Source organism: Rissa tridactyla, chromosome 7 (genome assembly GCF_028500815.1).
Source record: "Rissa tridactyla isolate bRisTri1 chromosome 7, bRisTri1.patW.cur.20221130, whole genome shotgun sequence".
Taxonomy (NCBI): Eukaryota; Metazoa; Chordata; class Aves; order Charadriiformes; family Laridae; genus Rissa; species Rissa tridactyla.
Window position 1 is genome coordinate 42,000,427 of NC_071472.1, and position 25,028 is coordinate 42,025,454.

A 25,028-nucleotide genomic window follows, 5' to 3' on the forward strand; every position below is an offset into this window, starting at 1 on the left:
GGGCACGGCGTTGTAGCTCGATGATCTTTAAGGTCCCCCACGCCCCCTGGCACACGCTCAGCGCGCTCGTTTCGCACCCCGCCGCCTGCCCGCCATTCCCCCGCCCCGTCAGGGCCGCCCCCTCCGGCCCCCGCCCCTCCCTGCAGCGGGCGCCCAAATCCCGCCGGGCCGCCGCCGCTCGCCCTTTTCCTTCCCGCCCTCCCGCCGCCGCCTGCGCGCACCCACCGACGGCGCCATGGCCGCCCGGCAGCAGCTCGGTAACGCGGGGGCGGCGAGGCCCTGGCAGCCCGGGTCGGCTGTGGGGATAGGGAGGGTGAGCCCGAAATGGCCGTCGGGCGGGTGGGCCAGGGCCGCTGGGCCGAGGCGTATTTGCCGGGCTCAGCCTAAACAGGGCGGCCCCGGAAGGCGAGGGGCGGCCGGGTGCCGCTCGTCTCGGAGCGGGGCCGCCGCTTCCAACCCGGTAGTTCCCGTGCCCTGAGGCGGTGTGTGTGTGTGTGTCCCGCTTCTTTCCCTCCGGGCTGGTTATACCTTGGCTTCCAGGGGTTTGAACTCCTGGGAGTGGGAGGGAAGCGGGAAGGACGGTGAGGGGGTGCCCCGCGCTCGGCGCCCTGAGGCGGGAGCGGCGGCGCTGCAGGCGGCGGTGGGGGGGCAGGAGGCAAACGGCGGCTTGTCCGGGGGTGAGGAGGAGGAGCGGGGGGGCCTTCTCAGGTTTGGAGGTGAAGAAGTTGAGGCCCTGGTGGTCAGCAGTCCTCTCCCCGGCCCGGTCACCTCCTTGTCAGGCCTTTCCTCGCCTCAGAGAAGATTCATAAGTTATAGAACTTACAAAGTGTGTTTCAGTCTCTTAATCCTGTTGTGTTTTTTTTTCTCTGTTCCACTTTTAAAAACTAAATATTTGTGCTCTTTTTCCCCCCTCTGTTAGCTTTACTTAGCGTCTCTGACAAGACCAACCTGGTGGAATTTGCAAAGAGTCTGAACGCTCTCGGCCTGGGTTTAATTGCCTCTGGAGGAACAGCCAAATCCCTGAGGGATGCTGGCTTGCCTGTCAGGTACAGACACTTTCCTATAGATCTCCACCAGAAATGATCATTTGGGTCCTGAGGTTGCTTAAATTGCTTTCTCCATCTGTGAGCAAAAATGATTGAAAACTGGTCTGCAAGCAAATCTGCCTTTCCAAAAAAAAACCAAAAAAACCTGCCCCAGAGCAAACTACACAGCTTTCTTGGCCTGAAGTTGGTTGACTGAGGCCAAAGAGTATCACTGTGCAGGTCAGCACACAGAGATGACAGGAGCCTTGCATTGGAGGTGATGCCTTGTCTACCTTGAGCCAGTTATTTTTCCCGCAAGACCATCAGTTGTCTTGAAATTCATAATCTGACCCTGGTGCGGCTCATCACAGCCAGGTGAAATCTGATTTTTGCCCGGTCCTGGGACAGGAAAGGTGACGTGTGTCAGGAATATGCCGAAGCTCACTGGAAATCGTTTGTCACAAATAATTTTCCCAGCATGATGGTCACCTTTTTCAGGCAGAGCCTTTTAAGTGTTGTGCATCCACTGTTCGAGGAGGGGCTTGTACAGTCACTGGCTCTTTTGACCCGTGATTCCGGGGAAATCTGTTTCAGTTTCTTCCATGCTGTGATTAAAAAAGCAGCTCTAGCCAAATAAAAACTATTTCCAGTACAGTGATGAAAAATCTGTCAAGTATTTGGCAGGACAGGTGACTATAACTCCTTGTTTGCTTCCAGTGAATGCAGCGATAGGCCCCTGGGACACATGAGCATGAACATACACCACCTCCAGCGCTCCCTGTCCTCGCTGTTATCCAGCACTTGGTCACGTCCCTCCAACCTCTTTGCTTGGCTGTGTTATCAGTGAAGCCTGGAGCAAAGGATGGTCATATTTCCCCTGCCCTTTCCAGCTTCTTGTTCCTTTACCATCATAGAATGTGTTGAGTTGGAAGGGACCTTTAAAGGTCATCTAGTCCAAGCCCCCTTTGTTAAGCAGGGACATCTTCAACTAGATCAGAGATCATAAGCAGTCATAGGGGGCAGTGAAACTTTTAATTAATGTTTTGGCTAAGCTGGGAAGAAGAGTAGTGAGGTATTGTATCTTCTGAGCATGGGCTTCCATTCTCTCTTATAAACCATGTTGACTTGGGATTTGCTTATCTTGATTATTTCAGCATATTCGAGAAATAACTGTACTGCTTAGTTGAGCATGAACTTTAATTTCATTCCTGGGAAAAGCAGATGTTGTCCCGTCGGCATAGGTGGGTTTTGTAGTGACATTTATACAATTTTTTGTTTTGGGTCACTAGAAAGCAGTGTCCTTTCTGTCTTCTGTCAGATGTAGCTTTTGCATAAGATACAGATCATTATCTTGTGAAGAGTGAGAGCATTAAACCAACATTTTGGCTGTTTTTACTAATCCTTCTGTACCTAGCAGCATTTTGCTAAGTAGTTGATGGATGCCAACCGTAATGAAAACAGTCAGATCTATCTTAACATAGAATGCCTCATCTCAGAACTACTTCACAGCTTTCTGAAGGATGTATCCTAGTCTGTCACTCAGCATAGGTTTTTCCTAGCAGTTTAGTAATACACCTTCCATATGTTGTGTTCTTACTGACATACAAGATACTAATGTTTAGAGAAATCCTGCATGTGTTTTCTCTCTAAACTCTTCCTATTGTTGATGGAAAGGTGGTGATTATTTTAGCAGATGGACCAAAAGAAAGCTAGGTTTATTTCCCCACTTTGCTGCCTTCGAAACTCCTAGGTTTTACATCTCCTTCCAGTAAACCGACATCGCCAGTAGATCTAAGTTGCTGCCCTGATGGGGATAATAAACATTCAACCTATAGATTAAGGCGGTATGGCACATCTATTATTGTGCTGTGTTTTCTCGTTGAGCAGAGATGTTTCGGACCTGACGGGATTCCCTGAGATGTTAGGTGGACGTGTGAAAACCCTTCATCCTGCAGTGCATGCTGGTATGTTTCTGCTAATATATTTTCAGTCTAAAAAAGAAATCCATGGGCAGTGAGGGTGGGAAGAAGGGGTTGACAGATGTCTTTTTTTAAGGGTTGTGTGGAAGACCTGGGTAATGAAAACAGATTTGCCCTAGCAACAGAAGGAGAGGTGAAAAGCGCGGGGTGGAGAAGTGCACCGTGGCTGAATTACTTCCTCTGTTGCTATGCTGGCATCTCTGCAGTTAGAGCTTTTCCTCCCCAGGGCTACAAGTAATAGGCCTTCTCTGCAAATGCCTTTGCACATTCTTTGCAGACTCCATTTCAGACCTGTTCAGGAGAGAGTCCACTGAATTTAACCTGTGGATGAGACTGGTGCACAGCATAAGGAACGTCACAGCTTAGTCTGTAGTGGGTAGTTTCTGCATGTCTAATCTTCCTTAGCCCCTCCTCAGCAGGGAAGATGTCTGATAGTCGGTCAATCTGGACATTAAACCATCTGCTTTTTCATCTCCTCTTACTGTGCTTGAGATCCTTCAAATGGAGCCTGTTGCCCATCATACCTGAGGGCTGGAGGCAATCTCCTGTGACAGCCTTGAACCCAGGACTGGGGTGTTGCTTTCTCCATGCCAGACAGTCACCTGCATGTTCCTCCAAGCTCCTGGACCCAAGCCAGCCACTTACACTGCTCAGCTGGAGGCAGAGCCTCTCTTGCTCCTGTTGTTTCATGGCCTTTTGGTGTTGTTGGCTGATGAGCGGCAGGTGCCCTTTCCCTCTCCATGAACTCCTTAATGACAGTTTTAGTGTTAAAAGGGTAGCAATGCTTATATGCTTATAAAGCACATTTTTGAGGTTGCTCTTCAGCACTTGGAATGCTCTAGGATTTAGCGTTGGGGGGGAAAAAATGATAGTGCAGAGTTTGAACAGTCGAAGAGGCAGTAAAATGGAATAAAGACAGAGGAGTAAGGACTGAGGACTGTTGTCTGAACTAGAATCAAAACTTTTGTGATAGAAGTCTCTGAGGAAAAACACAGTCTGAAGGAAGATGTTGAATTAAAGGAAGTGTTGGTGATTTAATTATTTTTTAATAAAGATGTACTGTTTTTTGTAACTAGGCATTTTGGCTCGCAATATTCCAGAAGATAATGCTGATATGAACAAACAGGATTTCAGCCTTGTCAGGTAAATGTTGGGGAACATGATGCAATTCATCAGTAATCCAAAATGAACATTGGTGACCCGTCAACACCAGTGAATGGGAGCAGTAGGGATTGTAGCATCTGCCCACCAGGAGAACTGCAATCTCCCTTTTCCCTGCCAGGAGATACTATGTTTTAAAAATACAGTCCTCTACAGATGCATCTTCATCACTGGTAGTAAGAGAAAACTGAACCAAGAAAGTTACATTGTGGTTTCCACAGGGAACAGAGGTTTTAATTTCTTCTGGTTATCTGAGAATGTTGACACTTTATATTTAACCAATGTTGGGCCACATTACGCTTCCTGCAAAGTTGAATTCAGTGCTTTAGAAGCTGGTGCATCTCCCCTCACCTTGGCGCTGGATGTCTGATCAGATGACAATCCCTGATTTTGAAATACCTGCTTAGTAAATATACCCTTTGATATTTGCATAATGTTTACTGAGTTTCAACATGTAAATAAAGAGTAGACGTGAACACGCAGCATTTGTACAGGCAGAAAACACACAGATAACAGACAGAAAGCTTACTTTCTGAGAGCCATTGTGTGAGCAAGTGAGCTGCAGCCAGAAATTGAAGTAACACAGTTTGTGTACTAACGTAACAAAAAACCATTCTGTTTTTGTTAGAATGTATTTGCTCAGTACACTCACACAGGGCAGTTTGGGACTATGTTTAACTAATTGGTTTTAACATCTAACTAGGGATTGTGAGTAACCAGTCCTATGTCAGTGGTAGCTCCTGGTTTAGAAATAACTGGCTGAATTGAACATAGTAAGTTGTAGGTATATCCAGGGTGGGAGGTGTAGTTTGGCTGTGGTGATTGGTCCAGAATGCATCTTAGCTTTTAAAATTACTTTTAAAAACCTGATGTGCCTAGGAGGGATGGCTTTCCAGGCTGAATTTGAAAGCCTGACATTTTAAACAGCAGGAATCCTCATAGATGGTGCAGCAGTGGTGGCTCTTCAGAGTACGCTACATATTAAATCAGGCTCTGCTGAATTGCAGGAGGAGTAACACGCCTTTACATCAGTGGCTTATAGGGCGCTCGTGTCTGGAGTAATAATTTGGATTTGGGTTGCCTTACATAAAACAGAAGGGGCTGATCCTCAGCAGGTGTGTCTTTGCATAGTTGCATAAAATTTACATACCGAAGTCAAGGTAGGAAACCGTGACATTCATTATTTTGATTTCCACAGATAAAAGCATTAGCAATGTTAAAAGTCCACAGATTACTGATGGTTTGGAGCATGAATGGATTGGGAGGAGGGGGTGTTAGAACTGGGAATAAAAGACATGGTAGGAAATTTAGAGACATAGGGGGTTCTGAAAACCATACTGGAAGCTGATCATCCCTTCTGCTCAAGTTCATCACACAGTGTAGAAACAAAGGAGTATTATAAGTTGGACACGAGTGTATGCATCACAGCAATTCACTGCCAATACTGGGTATGCAGTGGAGTCCAATACTTTCATATATTCACAAATTAATTCTTTTGAATTAAAAACATTGTTTGTGAAGGTCAAAACAGATACTTCCTTCCACCACAGTTCATGTGGCACTGGTAGGATGGGACAGGGCAAGATATTACTTCATGCTTTCTGGAATACGGACTGCAGCTTCTTCCAGATCAGATCAAAAAACTAATTCCCCTAAGGTCCAGTCTTAACTTGAGAAAGGAAAGCCAATTTCCCCCCCTGCTTTCATGTGCTACAGAGGCTTTATGGGATCCAGGCTGTGCACTCAGGTTTCATATGCTGTTGGTATTTTGAAAGGCCAGAAGGTCATTTTCTGCTCTTGGAAAAGTTGCAGAAAATTAGATTGATTGTGCTTTGTTTGCAATGGGCCTTGCCCTGGGTGCTTGCTCTCTTGTGAAAGTTGGTGGATGCCTATTTTTAGTGCTGCTGAGAGCCCACTTTGAAGTCCTCTGAAATGGATGAAGTTGTGCACCAAAATCACTAAACATTTAAATACAGGCCCATGTATTCAAAGAAATGCTTCCTTTAAACTAACTTCTCTAAACTGTGGTTCTATCTGCTGTAATGTTGTTTAATGCATAGAGTTCAGTTAAATTTCATAATGCATTGTACCATCGCTTGGCCTTTGGCTGAACATCACTGTCTCTTCAGTCTTTTGGAGAAAGAAGCCTCGGCTACAGGATTTTATGTTGGTCCCTGATCTGAGAGATAAGGCCGTACAACCACAGGTGGTATGTTGTGCTTGCCAAGCCCAGTTTGGCATTTTTATTTCTTACTGAATAACCCTGCTTTTCCCTTCAATTCTCAGAGTTGTAGTGTGTAACCTCTACCCCTTTGTGAAGACCGTATCTTCTCCAGATGTAACTGTGCAAGAGGCAGTGGAAAAGATTGATATTGGTAAGTTAAAGGCAGAGCAAATCTGTTGTCTAGGCAGACTTGATGATTCTGGTCTCTTAAGTGGTCTTGGTTCTTTTCTTTTTGTTTGGTGGCCTTGCACACCCATAAAGGAAGTCTGCTAAAGAGCTCAGGAGTTGCAAGGAGCAGACTGAAACCGTAGCTGGGTAAAACTCATTGCTTTTAAGCAGACCTACGATTAACATGGCAAGTGGCTGTTGTAACAGGCTGGCAAGCCATGCTGCCTGGGTGGGCAAGTCATGCACTGCCCAAAAGAAGGAGCCTGATGTACCGGAGAAGGCTGTGCTAGGAAAGGCCAGGTGGAGCATGCTTCCTACTGAAACACAGAGAGAAAATTAAACTACTTTTGCAGCCTCTGGCAGTGTAATAAAAGTAAACACGAGCTTTGGAGAGAAAAAGCTGAACCACTGAAAGTGCTCTGGGGGTTGCTGAAGACATCACTGCAGGAAGCCATTACAAGGAAAGGGGCTGGTCTGCATATGTAGGAGAGTAGTTAGGACCTGAGTTTGGAAGCATCGATACCTGTATCAGCAGCAGTTTTGCTCCTGCCAGTTATTAACCCTAAAAGGCTTTCCGTTCCTTCACTGCAGCATCTCTGCTTGGTAGCTTGTGAACAGTACAGGCACAGTTTTGTGCCACGAGGCTGGATTGCGATTGAATTTTCTTGCAGTAGTTTAGTCCAAATGATGCCCAGCAGAGCGCTCTATTAAATGTTTTATGGAGTAATACTCACTCTGCATGCGGCAGTGCCAGCCTCTACTTTTGCTTTGCAGCAGCCTAGTGTCTTGTATGATTTAAAGTGTTGTAATAGCTGTGCAGAGTCAGATTTAAGGGGAAAGAGTGGCATTTTATCTTACACAGAGGGCCTGGGCCGGATTCATTAGTGGTTGCAGAGAGATTTGGGAGCCTCTGTTGCTTGGCAGCATAGAAGTAAATCTTGCTATAGACCCCTCCCCAGCTCCCATCGCTTACGCGATGTGTGAAGACAGCTATCCTCTTTGTGATGTGGCTGTGCTGCTTGAAGGCATTCTTGCCCCAGTTGCTCATCGCAGCCCATGACCTGTTTCCTTGCTGCTGCCGCTCTGCCTGTGCCTGCACCTTCACCAGTGGATTCAGTCACACTCACCAGCCTTGTGTGTTTTGAAGAGTGCTCTTATAGTCCCTTCTCTTTGCTGGAGAGGTGCTGGAGAGGTGGGGGGCACATTCATTTGGCACAAATGATTAATTAGTGCATGTCCCTTCTTGGCCTCAGATGTGTCTCTCCGCTATGCCGTGTCCAGAAAGGAAGTGCCTCATGCCTCCATCCTTCTCTTGCAGGAGGAGTTGCCTTGCTGCGAGCAGCTGCCAAGAACCATGCTCGCGTGACAGTTGTGTGTGACCCTGCAGACTACTCTGCAGTAGCTAAAGAGATGGCGACATCAAAGGACAAAGACACCTCCATGGAAACCAGGCGTCATCTTGCACTGAAGGTTGGTCGTGTTTGCTTGCAGTGAAGAGCTAGGCCAGACTCGTTTGCCTTTTATTCATTCACTTCTTTAAACACCAAATTCTTTGTAAGTTGATGTTTGTAAGCTGGCAGATGTCCCCCATTCTGTCCCCAGGCATTCACGCACACTGCGCAGTATGATGCTGCCATCTCTGACTACTTTAGGAAAGAGTACAGCAAGGGGGTGTCTCAGCTGCCCCTGAGGTACGGCATGAATCCTCACCAGAGTCCTGCGCAGCTCTACACGATGAGATCCAAACTTCCCCTGACAGGTGAGCCCTAAGGCCATGCTGGCCCAAAGGGAGCTCTGGGATAGCTGGGAAAGGAGCTGGTTGGGCATGTTCAGCGGTTGTCTTTAAAACTGAAATACCATCTTGTCCGAGGGATGTCCAGTGGTGCCTTAACAGCTACTTAATTGCTGAGTGATGCTAGCTTTGCAATGAAAAGGTTGAGCTGTGTGAGACAGAAAAGCTTGTCTGCTGACCCCCACAAGACTTACTGTAGCTCTGTATCCTCTGTTAGTGTAAGATAGTGTGTCCACAGTGAAGACGTTTTAAGCAGATTTACATGGTGCACCTTCTGCTTGACATCAGATCCAGATTTTGCAAAGAAAAACTTCGTTATCCTTTGAAGATGCTTTGCTCCTTTCCATTTTCCTTATTTAGAACTTCCCAGTCTTTTTTGTGTCACCATTTACTCTGTCTAGAAGCCAAACGAGTCTTCTCTATGTTTGAGTGGGTTTTGTTCTTTTTTTCTTTGATGGTTTTAAGCAGAGATTTATTACCTTAGTGTTCTAGAATGCTGCTTCTGCTACTGGTGGCAGAGGGAAGGGATACTAGTCTCGCTCAAAGGGTTTGGGACAGGTCTGGTGGGTCTCTGCCATTTTACAGGGTGTGCCACTCATCACAGCACTACTGCAGTGAGGAAGACCCCTGTTCTGGAGAGGAAGAAAGCGTGGCTACTCTTGTTCTTGAGATTGCTTTTAATGTTGGTGAAAACCAGCTCTGACTTGGTGCAGGCATTGTCCTGTTGAACAGACAATGAAGCTTTGTGTTGCAGAATTTCCTTATTTCAATTTTGGGATCATGTAGGAAGCCTTTCCATGCCTGTACTGGAAGTTGATTTGCCTGCAAATCTGCCTCCCAGTATGGCAGCAGAACAACACTGTGTCTGCTTGTTTTGTCCACAGACTATTGGTAAAATGATCTTTTCCTCCTATCTCCTGAAATGCTCACAGTCCTGACATGTCAGTATGAGCAGTTCTTCTTGCAGGACCAGGGTAGAAGCTTTTGAGAGCAGACTTTTGAATGACCTTTACTCTTGACGTGGATTTCTCATAGGAGGACCAGATGAAGCATTTTGCTAAAAGCTTTCCCTGAATTTCATGGCTGTGAGTGGTTCTGTTGACATCAGTTAGAGACAACATGTACTTAAAGTTTGGGTAGTGCTGGAGTACTTTGTTGAATCAAAGCCATAGTCACTATAGAAATTTATTTACTAGAATAATAGGGAGCAGGTGCTTTTTGTGTTCTTCCCTGACAGCACTGCTCTGTGCACCTTGGTCAAAATCAAGCTCTGGTAGACTCCTTCAGAAAGAGATCTTGTTCCAAATGGCTGCCAGTTGAAGAACTCAGAGAACATAAGGGAGAATGTTCTTTTTTTGTTCCCCTTTCACAAGAGGGCAGGTGCACAGGGTCAGTGTGCGTCGTGCTCCAAGGTCATATCAGCAGCTTCTCATAGGGAAGAGAGTTGTATTGGCATCTCCTGAGTCTCAAGCCTGTGCATTCCTCACAAGTCACTGAAGCTCTTCAGGCACTTAACTGGTTGCTGAGGAGCGAGGGTCATTTAACAAGAACTATTTGTAGCGATTTCAGTTCTTGGTGGGAGAAATCTCTTCTGCTTGCTGTCCAGACTCCGGGGAGCAGACTCTGCCTGTGTTAACGTGTCTGTTTGTGTGCTACATTTGCAGTGGTGAATGGCTCTCCAGGGTTTATCAACCTGTGTGATGCTCTCAATGCCTGGCAGCTGGTGAAGGAACTCAAGCAGGCATTAGGCATTCCTGCTGCGGCCTCCTTCAAACATGTCAGTCCTGCAGGTGGGTGGCTCCTTCTTGCCATGCTTTTCTCTTTGAACAGACTGCGGCTTCTGGCGGGCTCTCCCAGGTGTGTAGCTGTGTCCCTTACCCTGGCAGTTTGGGGAGGTCCCAGGGGCAGGGATCAGCGAGAGGGTTCCAATTCGAGTGCCCTGGCTTGTATTTCCCACTAGGTGCTGCTGTTGGAATACCTCTCAGCGAAGAGGAGGCGCAAGTCTGCATGGTGCATGACTTCCACAAGACCTTAACGCCCTTAGCGTCTGCCTATGCGCGAAGCAGAGGTGAGAAGCCCAGGAATAAACTAGCATGACCAAAGAGCTGAGCCTAATTCTCAGTGCTTGAGCAGCACACTTAGAACTTCACAGCCTCTTCCCTTTGCGTTGTATTCCTCCTCTGTAGGGTTTTTCTCCAAAGGATTGGACTGACTGACTAAATGAATGGACTGCCTATCAAAAATTGCTCTGCAAGTGAGCAGACCTTGCATATCATTTCAAAGAGGCTAAAGCCATTTTGCATTCTGTTCTTTGGTGTACCTGTAGAGATTTTAGGGTTTTTTAATTTAGATGTGTGTATGTACACACACACATAAATCTGTGGAGTTTTGGCTAAAGGATCGGGATAAACAGCTGTGCTTGTAGCTTTTCACACTCAGCTTTCCACTGCAAATGGGGTGCTCAGAAATACTTAACTTCAGTAGAAATGTTTCATCCTAGTATTTGGTGGTGGTTTTTTAATGCTTTTGTACTGCAGAGCTCACAAAAAAGCTAAAAATAAGTAAATAAAAATAGCGTCCTCCTGCTTAGCAGAGGTAGCTTGCTAATTCTTCCATTTTTCCATGATACTCCTAGAAAATCTGCACAGATTATAGAAAACAAAGGAACCTTACTTGATAAGGGGCACATTGACTTGGGTTCATTTTTCACCACTTTAAAGACTGCCTTTGAACGTTGCCCTCAGAAAACCGTTGCATGATAGGTAGAAAAATAAACCTTTAGAATGGCAGGGACAGAAGAATTGATCTCGCTAAGTAGTAGAGCATCCATGATGGGAGCTGAGTTTGCTTTAGCTATGCCATTAAATATAGGGAATATTTATTAAAAAAAAAAAAATAATTGCTTTTAGCTACATTTTTTGGGTCTGGTTTCTTGCAGGGAAAGCCAGATTGGGAGCATAGGCATCTAAAAGCTTTACTCTTTCCAGCTGTCTCCCATGTAAAAGCTTTCTGTATAATCCTTGCTTCTCCTTGTCCTCTTGCCACCATGGCTACAGCAGAGCTGCTTGCAGTAATGGAGGTAGTCATTACAGAGTTAGAGCTTTGACAAATGTAGTGAAGAATGAAGGATATCTGAACTATGCGAATACTTAAAGGCACCTATGTTTGAGGTAGGATTTCTCATCCTTGTTGCTCTCATTTTTTTTTTTTGATGTGGGATTAAATTATTAGCTCTCATGGAAATTGACTGGATTGTAGGAGCAAAGACGTTCGTTTGTATTATACTGTAGTTTGATAAGTTACTAAAACCACGATTTTGCAGGTGCTGATCGGATGTCGTCTTTTGGTGATTTCATTGCCCTGTCCGATATCTGCGATGTGGCTACTGCCAAGATTATTTCCAGAGAGGTTAGTTAAACAGCAGCAAATCACTCAAGTATAAAAAGGAGAATCGCACTAGATGGAGTCATTAGTTTGTAACAGCCATTCTGTTTGAGTTTGACCCATTTTACTGAAGACTATTTATTGGTCCATTTGTGTAATTTGGTATCTGGAGTGCAGAATTTACACCTATCTTTTGACACACTTTTCTTCCTACCAGTTAAAACCTGCTTGTACGGGCGAGCCTGTGAAATAGCAGCGTTTGAAATGCTGCTTTCCAAGAGATGATTGCAAATGTCTGCCTCCGAGTAGGCCTCTGGAAATGAGCCCTGATTACGCTGTCATGAGTATCTGGTTGAATGTCTGTAATTGGAACGATAGAGGACCAGAGAGCTGATGACCAGCCTCTTGCCCAAGGCAGGAAGGTGGATGTAGATTGCTGCCTGCCACTTGTTACAAGTTGTGTGTAGGCTCAGCCACTTTTCCAGCCTGCACTTTTAACTTTGGATTCAACATAAACTCCGTATCTGACCGCATGCCACAAGTCACTAGTTTAAATACAGAGTTAACGCTTTAGCAAACACGTTCATCCCATTACGTGTTGCTTACAATTTTTTTGAGAGGGGAAAGGCACAATGCAAAGGGCTGACTTGTACGTTGGGGACTTGTTTTTCAAACAAATGAAACAGCACTTTTGACTGGTTTGTGAGGATAACATTTGGTATGCTATTACTTAAACAACAAAAAAGCCCCACCCACATTGTAGGATAAAAATGTGAAAGGTGTATATCACTTCACGGCACTGATGAATGTAAACTCTTCTCAGTTTCAGTGCTGTTAACAGGCCTTTTGACAATATTTTTGTCTCATCAGGAGTGTCACGTGAAATAAGGATTTTATTATTTTTTTAAGCCATGTTTAGTGTTAGGGTTGAGAAGTGGGGATGTAGTGCATAAGCTGTTTCCCCCTGGAGGGAGATACTAGTTATTGGTTCCATTCTGCTTAAAGTGATGGGGGGGGGTATTTTTTTTACTAACTCCTGCCAAGAGCTTATAGCACTCTGCTGTTTCTTGTTTCCAGGACTGAAACCAATATTGTAGTAGTGCCTTTGGTATTGTATGCTACATATAGACCTCAATAAGTGTGTGTTCAATGCCTTTCTGGAAATGGCAGGTGGAGCTTTTGGTATTAGCTCCTCTTTTCTTTTCTTTTTTTTCTTTCTCACATGAAAGCTGAAATTGTGTGTTGCAGGTATCTGACGGTGTGGTAGCTCCTGGCTATGAGGAAGAAGCTCTCAAAATCCTTGCGAAAAAGAAGAATGGTGGTTACTGTGTGCTCCAGGTTTGTACTCCTGCTCCACTATAACCCTCTGCTGCTTTTCTGTACCTGTTTTTCACAGATGTTACTGTCCAAATAGGTGGGGGGTTTGGCTGATGCAGGCCCCCCTACAGTGCATGCAAGTGTTTCCACTGGGTCTTTGGGGATTCCTGTATGAGCTGGAATTCCACCAGCAGTGTAGTGGTCACATTTAGCCTATAGTCCTAGAGGGGAATATTTATACAGTGCCTTCCTTGGCTTTCAAAGTGATGTGGATTTAAAGTAATTAAATCTATGAACCAGCAGGAGTGCTTCAAAGAAACAGAACTTCTGTGCTCTCTTTCCACTCTTTTCAGCTTTCTTCTCACTTTTGCTGAATTTGTTTCCTCCCTGAATTCTTTATATCTAAGAGATATATATATATAATTCTTTATATCTAAGATACAACATCAATGTTGTGAGTCTTGTCAGTGAGAAGTGTGTGTAGTGTGTCACTGGAGGAAGCCGTGTCTTGGCACGTGGTATTTGTGGAGCAGTCTTTATTACGGTCAGTGATGAAGATAGCAGCGCAGGCCGAGTTTGGACCTGGGATGATGCACCTTTACATACTATATTAATATAGTGTGATCAAGTCAGTGTCAGGTTGCCTTCCTAGTTTCTCCAGTGGTTGCTGGGACTTCAAAATCATCCCATTTTGGTGAACGTTACTAACAGATTCCATAATGCTGTCAGGGCAGCCAAACAGGTCCTATTTCTGCCTGACTCTGAGACAAATGAACAGAGAACTTTACTATAACATTACAAAAAGAAAATCCAAGGCTTAACTGAAGTTGCAATTGTAGTGTTACTACCAGGGAAGCTGTAGAAGATGGCTCAGAAGCTTCAGGCAAGAAGGAATGAAATTGCAGACAATCTTGGCAGCTGATTACCTCCTGAATTCAATTAGTTTTGCTAGGATGAGGTTATATTGGCTAAGCCTGTATCTTCAGGGCCTGTCTGCAGAGGGATGCTAAGGAAAGTTGATCTCAACAAATTTAAATGGATTAGGGAAACCACAGAAAGCACGTGCATGCTCTTATTTAGAGCTGGTAGCCTTAATCTGGTTTACTTCATGTCTCAATAACCTGAACTGGGGCTACCAAAATTCTAAACAGGCCCATGCATTGCATAGACCTGAATGCAGTTTAACAGCTCCATTTAACTTCGCCCCTTACACTGGTGTAAACTAACTGGTCTGCATGTTTGGAGATGTGCCCCAAGAGAGTCCACCTCTGGAAATAATCGCATTCACTGTTTAATGTCAAAGAGGGTTGGGAGTTGTACCTTGAGGCATGTATGAAGCAACTTAAAATATTTCTACCTTCCTGTGGAAGACTGAAAGACTCTTTTTGTGTGGATATTTTTCCCTTTAGTACAAAGACTACAAGACTTTGTAGATTTTTGTGGCTCGCAACATGGACATTTGTATATAAGCATCCATACTGCATTACCTCTCTTTGCCCTGTAAATGTCACTTTGTGCTCTTGAGACCTTGCTGCTCCAGTTAATTCTAATTACTTCTGATGATTTGACATTGCTTTCTGTAAACAGCTCGCTTCTTTGGATTCTTTAGATAATGTTTTTTAACCTAAGCTATTACTGGACATTGGCTTTCAAGAGCTCTCAGAGCGTTTTATTGCCCTGTCCTTTGGCTTTTAGATGGATCCCCATTATGAGCCAGATGACCATGAGATTCGGACCCTCTATGGATTGCATCTCATGCAGAAGAGGAACAATGCAGTCATCGACCGGTCATTGTTCAAGAACATTGTTACAAAGAATAAAAATGTAAGTGTTAGAACATAAATGAGCTTAGAGAGCGGTGGGATGAACTGGTGTGCTGTCATCAAGGAAGTCATCACTGTTCTATTTTAAGAGTTCTTAAAATATTTTAATGAGATTTAACTGGCTTTCAACAAAACAATGCAGCAAACTTTCTGGACCAAATATACTTTGGTAAATCAGGGCAGTTTGCATCGTTTTGATTCCTTGAGTAAATAATAAGAGCTGGACCTGCCCTTTGTCTCTGACTACCAAAATATTTGTATGTATTATTTATAAGAAGCTACCTTGTGTATTTTCTTATGGTGAGACAGCCATGTGCTCGTTCTGACTCACTGTTTACTTCTCCCTTTTGCATACAGTGTGTTGTATAAACTCTGGCCCTGCTGATATTGCTCATCCTTTAGAGTTCACATCATCAGAAAGTTATCGGTTATTTCTTTGTCTCTGATCTTGTTCTCATTAAAAAACAGATGTTAAATGAGCACATGATTAGTCATGGGCTCAGAAGCAAGTTCAGACGTTGAGGTAATAAAAATAATTTTAATAAATTAGTAATAGAACAGACTTAAAATAATACTTAATGCAGATACTAGGAGCTATTATTATTCTTGGGGTCCTATGCATACTTTGTTAGCTTTTCGCCTATGAGTACATCTGATGACAGTGAGCGAATACAGAAGACTTTGCAGGCTTAGGGCCACTGGTAGAGCCCTCTTGACTTGGTAACTGTGAGATTAGCTGCCAAATCAATCACTTAGTTTTTAACGTAAACAAAATTTGCTGGTAATTGAACAAAACAGGATATGTTTAGTTACCTTGTTTTACCTTTCTGTGATACAGTACTTGTGATGGCTTTGGGGGTTTGCAGATCACTAGCCAGTTGGCTGGTCGTGGTTGTTAAGATGGGCTGTTGACAATGGCGTTTTGTTTCAGCTGCCTGAGTCTGCTGTCCGTGACCTGATTGTTGCCAGCATCGCTGTCAAATACACCCAGTCCAATTCCGTTTGCTACGCCAAGGATGGGCAGGTAACCAGATCAGACAGCTCTGGAGAGCCTGCTTTCACAGCCAAGCTGGTTAGAGTGCTTTTGTCAGGCATGAGTTTTAAAATCATTTAGCATACAGGAAGCTATTAAACAGGTACAGACTAACTGCCCTAGACAGTGCCATGCAGAGCAGGAGCTAAATGTTTGTTTCTCAAGAGGCTGCTTCAAAACCTTGCTGTAATTTTTTCACGGTAATGACAGGGCTGGCTCTTTCAATGATAGGGTTGGAAAAGCTCTTAGGTGCTTCTGCAAGTTTGGCCTTGGGTCATTTCTTTCTAACTACTCTGTCCTTTGATGTAATTTTTTGAGGGCATGCACATGTATTGTAGTCCGTATAGAGCCTTAGGAAATGACAGTGGTTTTCACAGCTGGATTGTGACTGTCCAAATGCTTTTTAGTTTTATTTTCACTTTTTGTATACGAAAGATGGGCTGCGCTTGCTTTTTTCCCCTTTGGGGCATTAGAAATCTTCTGTTCTCTCTTGATTATTTTTTTAAAAACTTATGTTGGGATTTACAGGGGCATTATCAAATATGAATCTTGAATTTAAAGAAAAAAGTATTCTTTCTTTCCAAGTTATCAGTATGTATTCAGCTTAATTCAGTTACCCAAAAGTTATTGTAACTGTGTTAACAATTGTATTTTTGCCCAACCACTCATTCTCGTAATGCCCTTGTTTAGCTGGTTCTCTATTTTCTGTGCTAACTTTTCCATAGGCCTGGATTATTTAAAAAAAAAACAGAAGAAAAAGACAAAGAATGCTTTTGATCTTGAGCTTTGGTACGTCATAAATCAGCAAAATGGATCAAACAGTGTACCCTACAGGTACAGGCTGCGAATGAACTGCAGTGCTGTCCTTTTTGCATTGGGAGTCAGTCTGCCTTTGTCAGAGTGTTGTTACAGCCTGAAAATATTGCAGTGCTGTCTCTCTGTTACCTTCTGGGGTCACGTGCTGTATGGTTCTTGAAAACATGTCTCTGGAGATCTGGCATTTTTCTTTTATTCAGCTTTAGGGTTTCTTCTTGCTTTTAAATGGTTCTCTGTACTCGAGAGTGTTAGTTCTTGTAGCCCCAGAACAAAGGTGTCACTATCTTTGCTCCTTCTCTCTTATTACAGCAGCAATTTCCCCAGTGCTTTTGCAAGTCTGGACTTAACGTGGTGCTGCAGATGTTTCTGAAATGCGTGTGGTAATGCATGTACCATATGGAAGGGAGAAGGCATGGGGGAGGAGTGAAAAGCAGTGCAGGCAGGCAGGAGTTTAACTGTCTGGGCCTCAGTGATGTTTTGCATATTTGCAGCCATATGTTTAATTAAATTCAAACTTGTGTTGTCTTGGTTTGTTGTGTATGTGACAGGGAAGACCGAGATCAGAGGTCTGGATACTGCACTAAGAAACAAGTAACCTTTTTAAGAGTAAAGATCATCAGCCCTTACAATCACTTACTCAAAGAGGTGTTGAATCTGTGTTGGGTTCTTCAAATCAGAGCTTAATGTCGTCTTCCTTAGGCGACTCATTACAGTCTGAGTGCAGAAACAGCAGTGTGGCGTGCTATAGGCAGCGATGGAGGAGCTCAGGTAGGAGCTCCCTTCTGGCTTTAAAATCTCTAAAAGCTTCCTGAGGCTGTTAAGTATTGAGACTGTTGTTAAGGTACAGATGGGCTGTACCTTAATAAAGAAATAAAGAAATAAAGTGGGCTGAAAACCAGTCTCACTAGGATAGTGATTAGCTCAGGTTCTTCTTGGTGATGCTGTGCAGAACTAAGTACTGGCCATATCACCTACCAAGACATAACATCAGATGTGTACGGTGGTATTTGGGTGCAAACCAGAAAATAGCACCAATGGAGAACCGGGGGTGGAAAGTAACTTCCAGATTGTTACACTTAAAATGCTTTTCCAGCATGTGACTGACTTTGGGTTACATGTGCCAAGCATGGGAAGTCCAGCTCTCTCTCAGTTCCATTGCTTTTTGTATTCCAGGGATTATTTCAGCCTCGCAGCATCCCCGTAGCAAAACTCTGGTGTATCAGATACGTAGAATGTTTTTGACAGCTTGGCTTTGTTGTGTTTGTGAGTGGATTGGCCACTCCAGCAAGGGCTGGTGCTTGTGTTAACAAGTTCTGGGAAAACATGGAGTGGGAGGAAGCATTTATGGACTTGAGTGTCACTTAATTTGCAGGAAGCCAGCTGCTGCTAATTGCAATAAACACTTTCACTTGTTTTATCTGACTTTCAGCACGGCAAAGCCAGTCTGTAACATGTTGATTTACACGTTCTTTAATGATACCATCATGTTTCAAATTAGCAATTTAAAATTATTCTCTTTCTCTCTGCACAGTAGGATAAAACAAACCTGTTAATTTACCTTATTGTTTTCCACCAGTGGTGCAGACATTTGTCAGTAACTTCATTGTTTGTTTTTCTTCCTAATTGTGAAGTCTTTTATTTAATTTTTACAATTCTGAATGTATTTAGGGTTTCTGTGTTCACACGTTCATTATCCATCTCATCCGCTCAGTGCTTTTGCACAGTATTCCAGCTCTGTGGCACGTTTGGTTCTCCTGCTAGCCAAAGTGTTTTGGTCAAGTAGTTCTCAATTTTCACCCAAGCTTGCTTTTTTTAAGTGATTTTTCTACTCACGCTGTATTACTGTCTCCTTTCACTCCTTACACTTAATAGGCTCTGCTTAAGCACTTTTTGATTCCCAGGAGATTTAACTCTGAAAGAAAAACAATTAATTTTTGTGTCGAAAATAGGCAGAAAATAGAGGGGGAAGGATTCCTTAGTGGAGGATTTTGAGGTTTTGGCTGTGTTTTCATATAGGAGAAAGCCAGCATTTGAGGAAGGGAGAGATGAGGTGTATTCCTTCCAAAGGAACGGAGGGAGAAACACGAAGTGAAAAAGGGGGAGAACAGTTAGACAGGCCAGTGGGAAGAGAGATTCAGGTACAAGTCGATAGTTTGTATTAAGCAGAAGCTCAACCTTGTGGTTTCTCCTCGGTAGACTAGAAATTCCAGGCTCGACTGAAGAAATCTTCCCCAGCAGTGTTGCATCAAAACACGTTTTTCTACAAAAAAGGATTTTGTTTTCCCTGGATCAGCATTTTCCAGTGAAGTGCATCTTACCGGCATGTTCTTCCCGGGCTGTAACTATGAACTTCCTTCTATAACAACATGGGCTCATCAGAAGGCGGCACAGGGAAGCAGCTTTTATATTCCCTTGCCGTTATAAAATGTGCCATGTATTGCAGATAAATCTCTGTATATTTGTGGATGCCTATGAAGAGTTCACAGGAAACATCACTTTAACTGTAATACAAAGTTTTTGCCATTTCAGAGTTGTTGAATACAAGCCAAAGTTCAGTTATGCATCTTCTGACAAAAGTTACGTCACAAAAAATGTAAAATATTTGGAGTAGCTCATAGAGAAAAGGAAAACACCCTTTTTGAGAAGGGTGGTTGGGTGCTGACAGGTAGAGCTTGATTTCTAAGGTGCCTTCATGAAGGAGCTGTGTGTGCTTGGGGCTGCAGTGGCCTGGAAACACTTTCTCCAGTACCGTTGCCCTTGCCGGCTGAAGGCCGGGGCTTGCAGCAAACCAGCCAGTTCCATCACAGGAGTGCAAGGCCACAGCTCACAAGTACGTGATGAAGAGGAGGCACCATTCTGGCTGGGAAAGGGCAGAGAGGATGTGGCACTTCTGGCACATGATACCACATTTTTTAGAAACTTGGGAACATTTCATGGTGTTTTGGCCCCTGCTACCAGCAGTCTGTCCAGTACTCTCTACAATCTGCATCTCCAGCTGAGAACTTCTGCTTTAGCCTAGCCTGGCTTGCTAGGCCCACTCTTAAGGGCTGGGTGAGTTATTGGGTGCAGTGTATGACACTATTTTAAGCCCTCTCCTTTGTCCAGGGAGAGAGGATAAACTTCCTTGGAAGAGACGATATACCTACACGCAACTGGTGTTGAGCTCCCTTGAGATGCAGGGTCCCCTGCAAGTTTGAAGGTTAAACAGGGTGGATGGGAGAGCAGAGGTTGGACATCAGGAGTGTTTGTGGGGGTGAAGGTGTCACTAAACCATGAGAAACTTTGCATATATTTAGTATTTATGATAATACTAATATCCTTGTGGGTTTACTAAGCACTGATGACTTCAGTTATAGCTGAGCAGATCATATTAGATAGCAGCCCAAGTCTTTCATTTGCTCCCTGGGGGAATAGTATCCAGCAGCATGTTTTATGGTTCTGGTAAGAGGTGAAGTCACTGTGTGTCTTGGTGAATGAGAAGACAAATGATTCATTCCTTTGAGGGCAGCCTTTGGCTTATAGCTTTACCATCTGTTTCAGTCTGAGCTGGAAACTCTGAGGCATTGGCCAGACCCGCTAGCCTCAACGCAGTGTCCCTGGAGCAGTCTCCCATGTGAGCAGTCTGCTGAGCAGTTCAGCTGTGGCTTCAGAGGAGGAGGAAATTACGGGAGAGAGACTTGTTTTCCATCAGATCTCTGGTTTGAAATGGTGGGAGCTATCTTTGGAAAGCAGGACCCACAGCTCTGAAAGCCATGGAGAAAAGTTATCAGCCCGAGTTTGATGGTGTTGAGGTCTGCCCTTTGTGTGCCTGTCATGGCAGAGCTGAGGGACAGCAGACAGTCTGGAGCCCAAGAGACCTCAGCTCCGTCCCTTGCACTTGCCAGTTGTGACTGCAGGCAGACCATGTCTGCAGGGGACGATGAAGCAGGGCTTGTTCTGCCAGCATCCAGTAACCAAGATGTCCCCAGCCACATCTAATTTTCAGTGGTGTCAGCACCTAAGAGTCACCTTTGTCTCCAGTGTGAGTTTGCAGCAGCCCAGAGGGGATGCAAGAGCTTGTTTGCACTGTGTGATACCCTGTGACAAATGGCTGGCGGAGTTACCACCGCCAGGCTCCAAAGAGTCTCTATGTATTTTAATCTATAGTGTACCTGAAAAAATTGACAGGGGTTGAATATATCCGATGAGAACTCTAAAGAAAGTGGTCTGATAAAAGCAAATGGAAATGGAGCAAATACCGTATTTTCATAGCAGCCTCTTTCAGGGGGAAGAAAATCACCTTTTGGATTTTGCTTCCAGAAGCACTAGGTCTGATATCAAGCACGAGTGCTATTAAGGTTAGCACCAGCTATTTTAAAAATCCTGGACTCTCTGGCAAATGGCAGAGGATGAGATGTGTTGGTAGCTCCGGGGCCTTGACAATTCATGGGATGTAATGGTCCTACTGACCAGCCTTCCTGACTGAGCAGTGTATTTACCTTCTTATCAGCCTTGACAGACAAACTGCCCTGTCACCCACCACATGTCGCTTGGTCTGTTCAAGCAGCGTATGCCTGGCCCACCAGGAGAGATGATGGTGTTTGGGTGAGGTGGGCTCAGACTTTAATCCTCTAACCCAAGTGCCCTTTCCAAGAACAGGTAGGCAGCCTGTCATCTCTTAGCAGCCACATTTGTTTCTACATCCAACAGCATTTTGTTTTGCCTTAAACAAAAGCCATAATTGTATCAACTCTCCTGAGGTTAACAGTTTGGCTCTGATGGATTTGTGGGAGGTCTTTCCTAATTGCTTGGCTGGAATGCAGCTCTGATTGCGATCTCTGTGCAGCAAGGTGTGATTGTGCTCTGTATCCATGTGCTTCAGGTCATAGGTATTGGAGCCGGCCAGCAGTCCCGGATCCACTGCACACGTCTGGCTGGTGACAAGGCAAACAACTGGTGGCTCCGGCACCACCCGCGCGTGCTCTCCATGAAGTTCAAAGCAGGTGTGAAGAGAGCGGAGATCTCCAACGCCATTGATCAGTATGTCACTGGGACCATTGGTGAGGTAAGGGCTGGCTGAGAAGTTTCCCTGGAGAGGCCAGCTTCTGTGAAACAAAGCTGCTTGAAATATCAGCTGTTTGTGTTAGGACCTGGCAAGGCATCCTGATGCCTGGGCCTTTTCTCATACACCTCAGTTTTAATTCCGGCCCTGGAAAAACCAAGTCCTTCCATAGCTCGCTTCAGAGTTTCCTCTGGCATAAAATGAGGCCCTTACCATTTCCACCTCCTGCCTATGCCGAGCTGCTTCTCTGCTGGCTCCATGCTGAGGAGACCTTCTCAAATTTGGATGGGCTTCAGGCAAGAGGGCGCTTGGTTGGTTACCACTTTTGGAACTGGTCAGCCTTTATAAAGGCAGTGATTCCTGTTAGGGCAATGGACATTAGCCACCTTTAACTCCACCTGAGTCACTGAGTTCCCTTGATGCCCCTGTAGTTCCGTAGCTGGCCAACAGGAAGCTGTAGATACCAGGATTTGAGTGTTTTGACTATGGCTTGAAATGTCCGTAGATATTCTTCATGAGAAGCCCCCGTGCTGGCTGCCAAACTGTCAGTGCCAGAGGTGATGGGTGCATTTGCAGATTTGATCTTTAGGTAGTACTTAAAAGCCTGGCTTGAGCTTTGTGCCTGGGTGTCAGCAGTAAGTGATCCCAAAGAAATGGGTGATCAAGTGGCCAGGGCCTGGGATGGTGACTTCCCCGTTTCATGGCCAGTGGCCAGGTGTCCTCATTCACCCCTCTGATACCCTACCCACCGCCCCAAGTGCTGGAACTGCCCTGCACTTTGCTCTGCAGCTTGGTTTCATCTGGTAGTTCCCCCGGCAGTGAGGAAGGGTTAAAGCTGCAGTTAATGTTTCAGCTCTCACTGCCCTGTCGGGGCAGCTGCCCTTCCCTTGCACACTGCTGTTTGCTTGTGCGGCGTTTTGGCTTCTCACAATCCCTCTGGCCTCCCCGTTACAGGCAAGAGTGAGACAAGAAAATAGTATGTCCTTTTTAAGTATCAAAAGCCAAGAGCTGGATTGGGGACCTTGTGAATCATCTTTGTGAGCAGTCGCTTGTTTAAGGGGGCAAGAACTGGAGCGGTTGCTGTTTCAGAAGGTGAATCATAAACCAAGCTGCTGTTTGTCATGTGTTAAGTCATCTACCAGATCCTGTTTGTGTGTGCTGGCATTTACACAGAGCAGCATACTGCAGGCAGCCAAGCACAGCATCTCCGAATTAAAGGGGACGAGAAGGAATCCCTTAAGCCCTGGGGTGAGGAGGGGGAAGGAAGGGAGTTAAAAGGATGCAGAAAGAGCTGATGGTGCTAATGTGTTCCCACCTCCACTTGGGATTTTAAAATCCCTGGTATGAAGCTCTCAGCGGCAGAGCTGTGGGAGCAGAAGGCGCAGCTGAGCTGGGTGTCAGAGGGATGTCATCATCCCTCCTCCTTACGTGCTTCTGGCAGGGGATTGCCGGGAAACCCGTGCTCTGGGGCTGAGCTGGCTCTTCTCACAGGATGAAGACCTGGTGAAATGGCAGGCGATGTTTGAGGAGGTGCCTGCGCAATTAACGGAAGCGGAGAAGAAGCAGTGGATTGCCAAGCTGACAGCTGTCTCCCTCAGCTCCGATGCGTTCTTCCCTTTTAGGGATAACGTTGACAGAGCTAAACGGGTAAGGTCATGGTGGGGAGAGGATGTCAGGGTGACTCCAAGGAAACCTCTGTGCAGCCTGGGCTTTTTGTTTGAATTTTGTGCGGATTGCAGAGGAATGGCTCTGCTCCGCACTGTGGGCTAGGGTAGCGCATCCTGGGAAGGATGTTTCTCATGGTTATTGGTCTCACATGGATAGTAATTATCCAGCCATTGCTCAGTTTCTTGATTTGGGATGAATAGAGGATTAAAGTTTATTAAACTGTTTAAGAATATCAAGACAAGGCCTTATTGCCTCCAGAGGAGCCATTTTACTCTTATTTCTGAGCTGTGGGGAGAACTGACTGCTCGCATGAGGAGCTCCCTTGTGAATGGCTTTGCTTTGGGCGATGGAAGCCTTTGTTTGTTCAACGCTTAGTATCGTGGGATGTGGATGAAGGACTGGGGCTGCCAGCTCCTTTTCAGGGGGATTTTGGTTTTCCATCCTCTAATCCTTCCACTTATCTCCCTCTTTGTTCAGAGTGGAGTCCAGTTCATCGCTGCTCCATCTGGCTCGGCTGCCGACGAGGTTGTGATCGAAGCTTGCAATGAGCTGGGGATAACTCTCATTCACACCAATCTTCGGCTGTTCCATCACTGAGCTTGCCCTGGGCTGTCGTGGTCCCTCTTTGGTCACAGTCTCACCAGCAGCAGCAACTGGAATATCACCAGCTTAATTAGGAGGCATCTGCAGTCTGTGCTTAGCAAGTGTTTGTAAGAGCTGTACATGAGATCTTTCCCTGTGTTAACAGAACGACAGTGCCAGAAGTTGGCCTCCAATGTAGAAAATAAGCGTCTTTTGCAAATAAACATACGGTTCTTAGCTATGTGAAATCTGTAGTCTTTGTGTCATCCAAATACTGTGTCCTCAGGAAAAAGGTTTATTTTTGAGGTAAATCTTATGGTTCAGACTTTACTAATTCATTAGAAGGCCTATGGAATGGTATGAAAGCCTGGCTCATGCCCAGCTTCTTAATGAACTGGTAAAAATCTTGTGTTGTAAACTGAACTGAGCGGCTTTTTTTGTTTTTGGAGTCAGCAGGTAGTTTTCTCCAGGCACTTCTAATCCATTATCCTCTTTCCCTGTGAGGAGAAGGGAGTGGGTCCTTTGCGGCAATCTTGGTGCTCTGAATCCTGCTTTGGGCTGAGAGACAGCATGGGATTGCTTTGTCCAAGGTAGAAGACTCCTTCCTGCGAGTTTGACATACTTGTTCTCATACCAGGGAGTTCAACTCAGAGTTCATAGGCGGGCATCTGGGAAGCATCTTGCCTGAAGCCACTTCCCTTCTCCATTGTGCACAGTTTGCATGAAGCAGATTTGAACTCTGATTAGAAAAACAAAGTGAAAATCTGGAGCACAGCGAGATGAATAAAGTAACAGCCCAGACACGTTTTTGCTGGCAATCCCTCTGACCATTTCAAAGGGATTTTTTTTTTTTTTGGTTCCTTTTTATAAAATCTGTTTGGTTTTGGCAAGGAATGATCCACAGTTTTGCAATAAACACTTCTGTTGTGGCTCTGATCTCAGCTGGTACAGAGCAGGAAGTCTGCATGTGTTCCCTTTGCTCGAGCAATAGCCGGGGCGCATAGAATCATAGAAC

The 25,028-nt window shown here is 45.0% G+C and overlaps 1 protein-coding gene across 1 annotated transcript; it reads left to right on the forward strand.

The window, feature by feature from the left end:
• The first annotated feature begins 126 nt into the window (after positions 1-126).
• On the forward strand, positions 127-24,261 carry ATIC (5-aminoimidazole-4-carboxamide ribonucleotide formyltransferase/IMP cyclohydrolase). The gene is made up of 16 exons (XM_054209550.1): positions 127-257; positions 920-1,046; positions 2,913-2,989; positions 4,081-4,147; positions 6,452-6,540; positions 7,876-8,027; positions 8,160-8,316; positions 10,014-10,139; positions 10,310-10,417; positions 11,672-11,757; positions 12,982-13,071; positions 14,746-14,874; positions 15,805-15,897; positions 21,584-21,766; positions 23,255-23,410; positions 23,909-24,261. The coding sequence occupies exons 1-16, from the start codon at positions 236-238 to the stop codon at positions 24,026-24,028; spliced, it is 1,782 nt and encodes a 593-aa protein (XP_054065525.1). The 5' UTR covers positions 127-235; the 3' UTR covers positions 24,029-24,261.
• Positions 24,262-25,028: the final 767 nt, after the last annotated feature.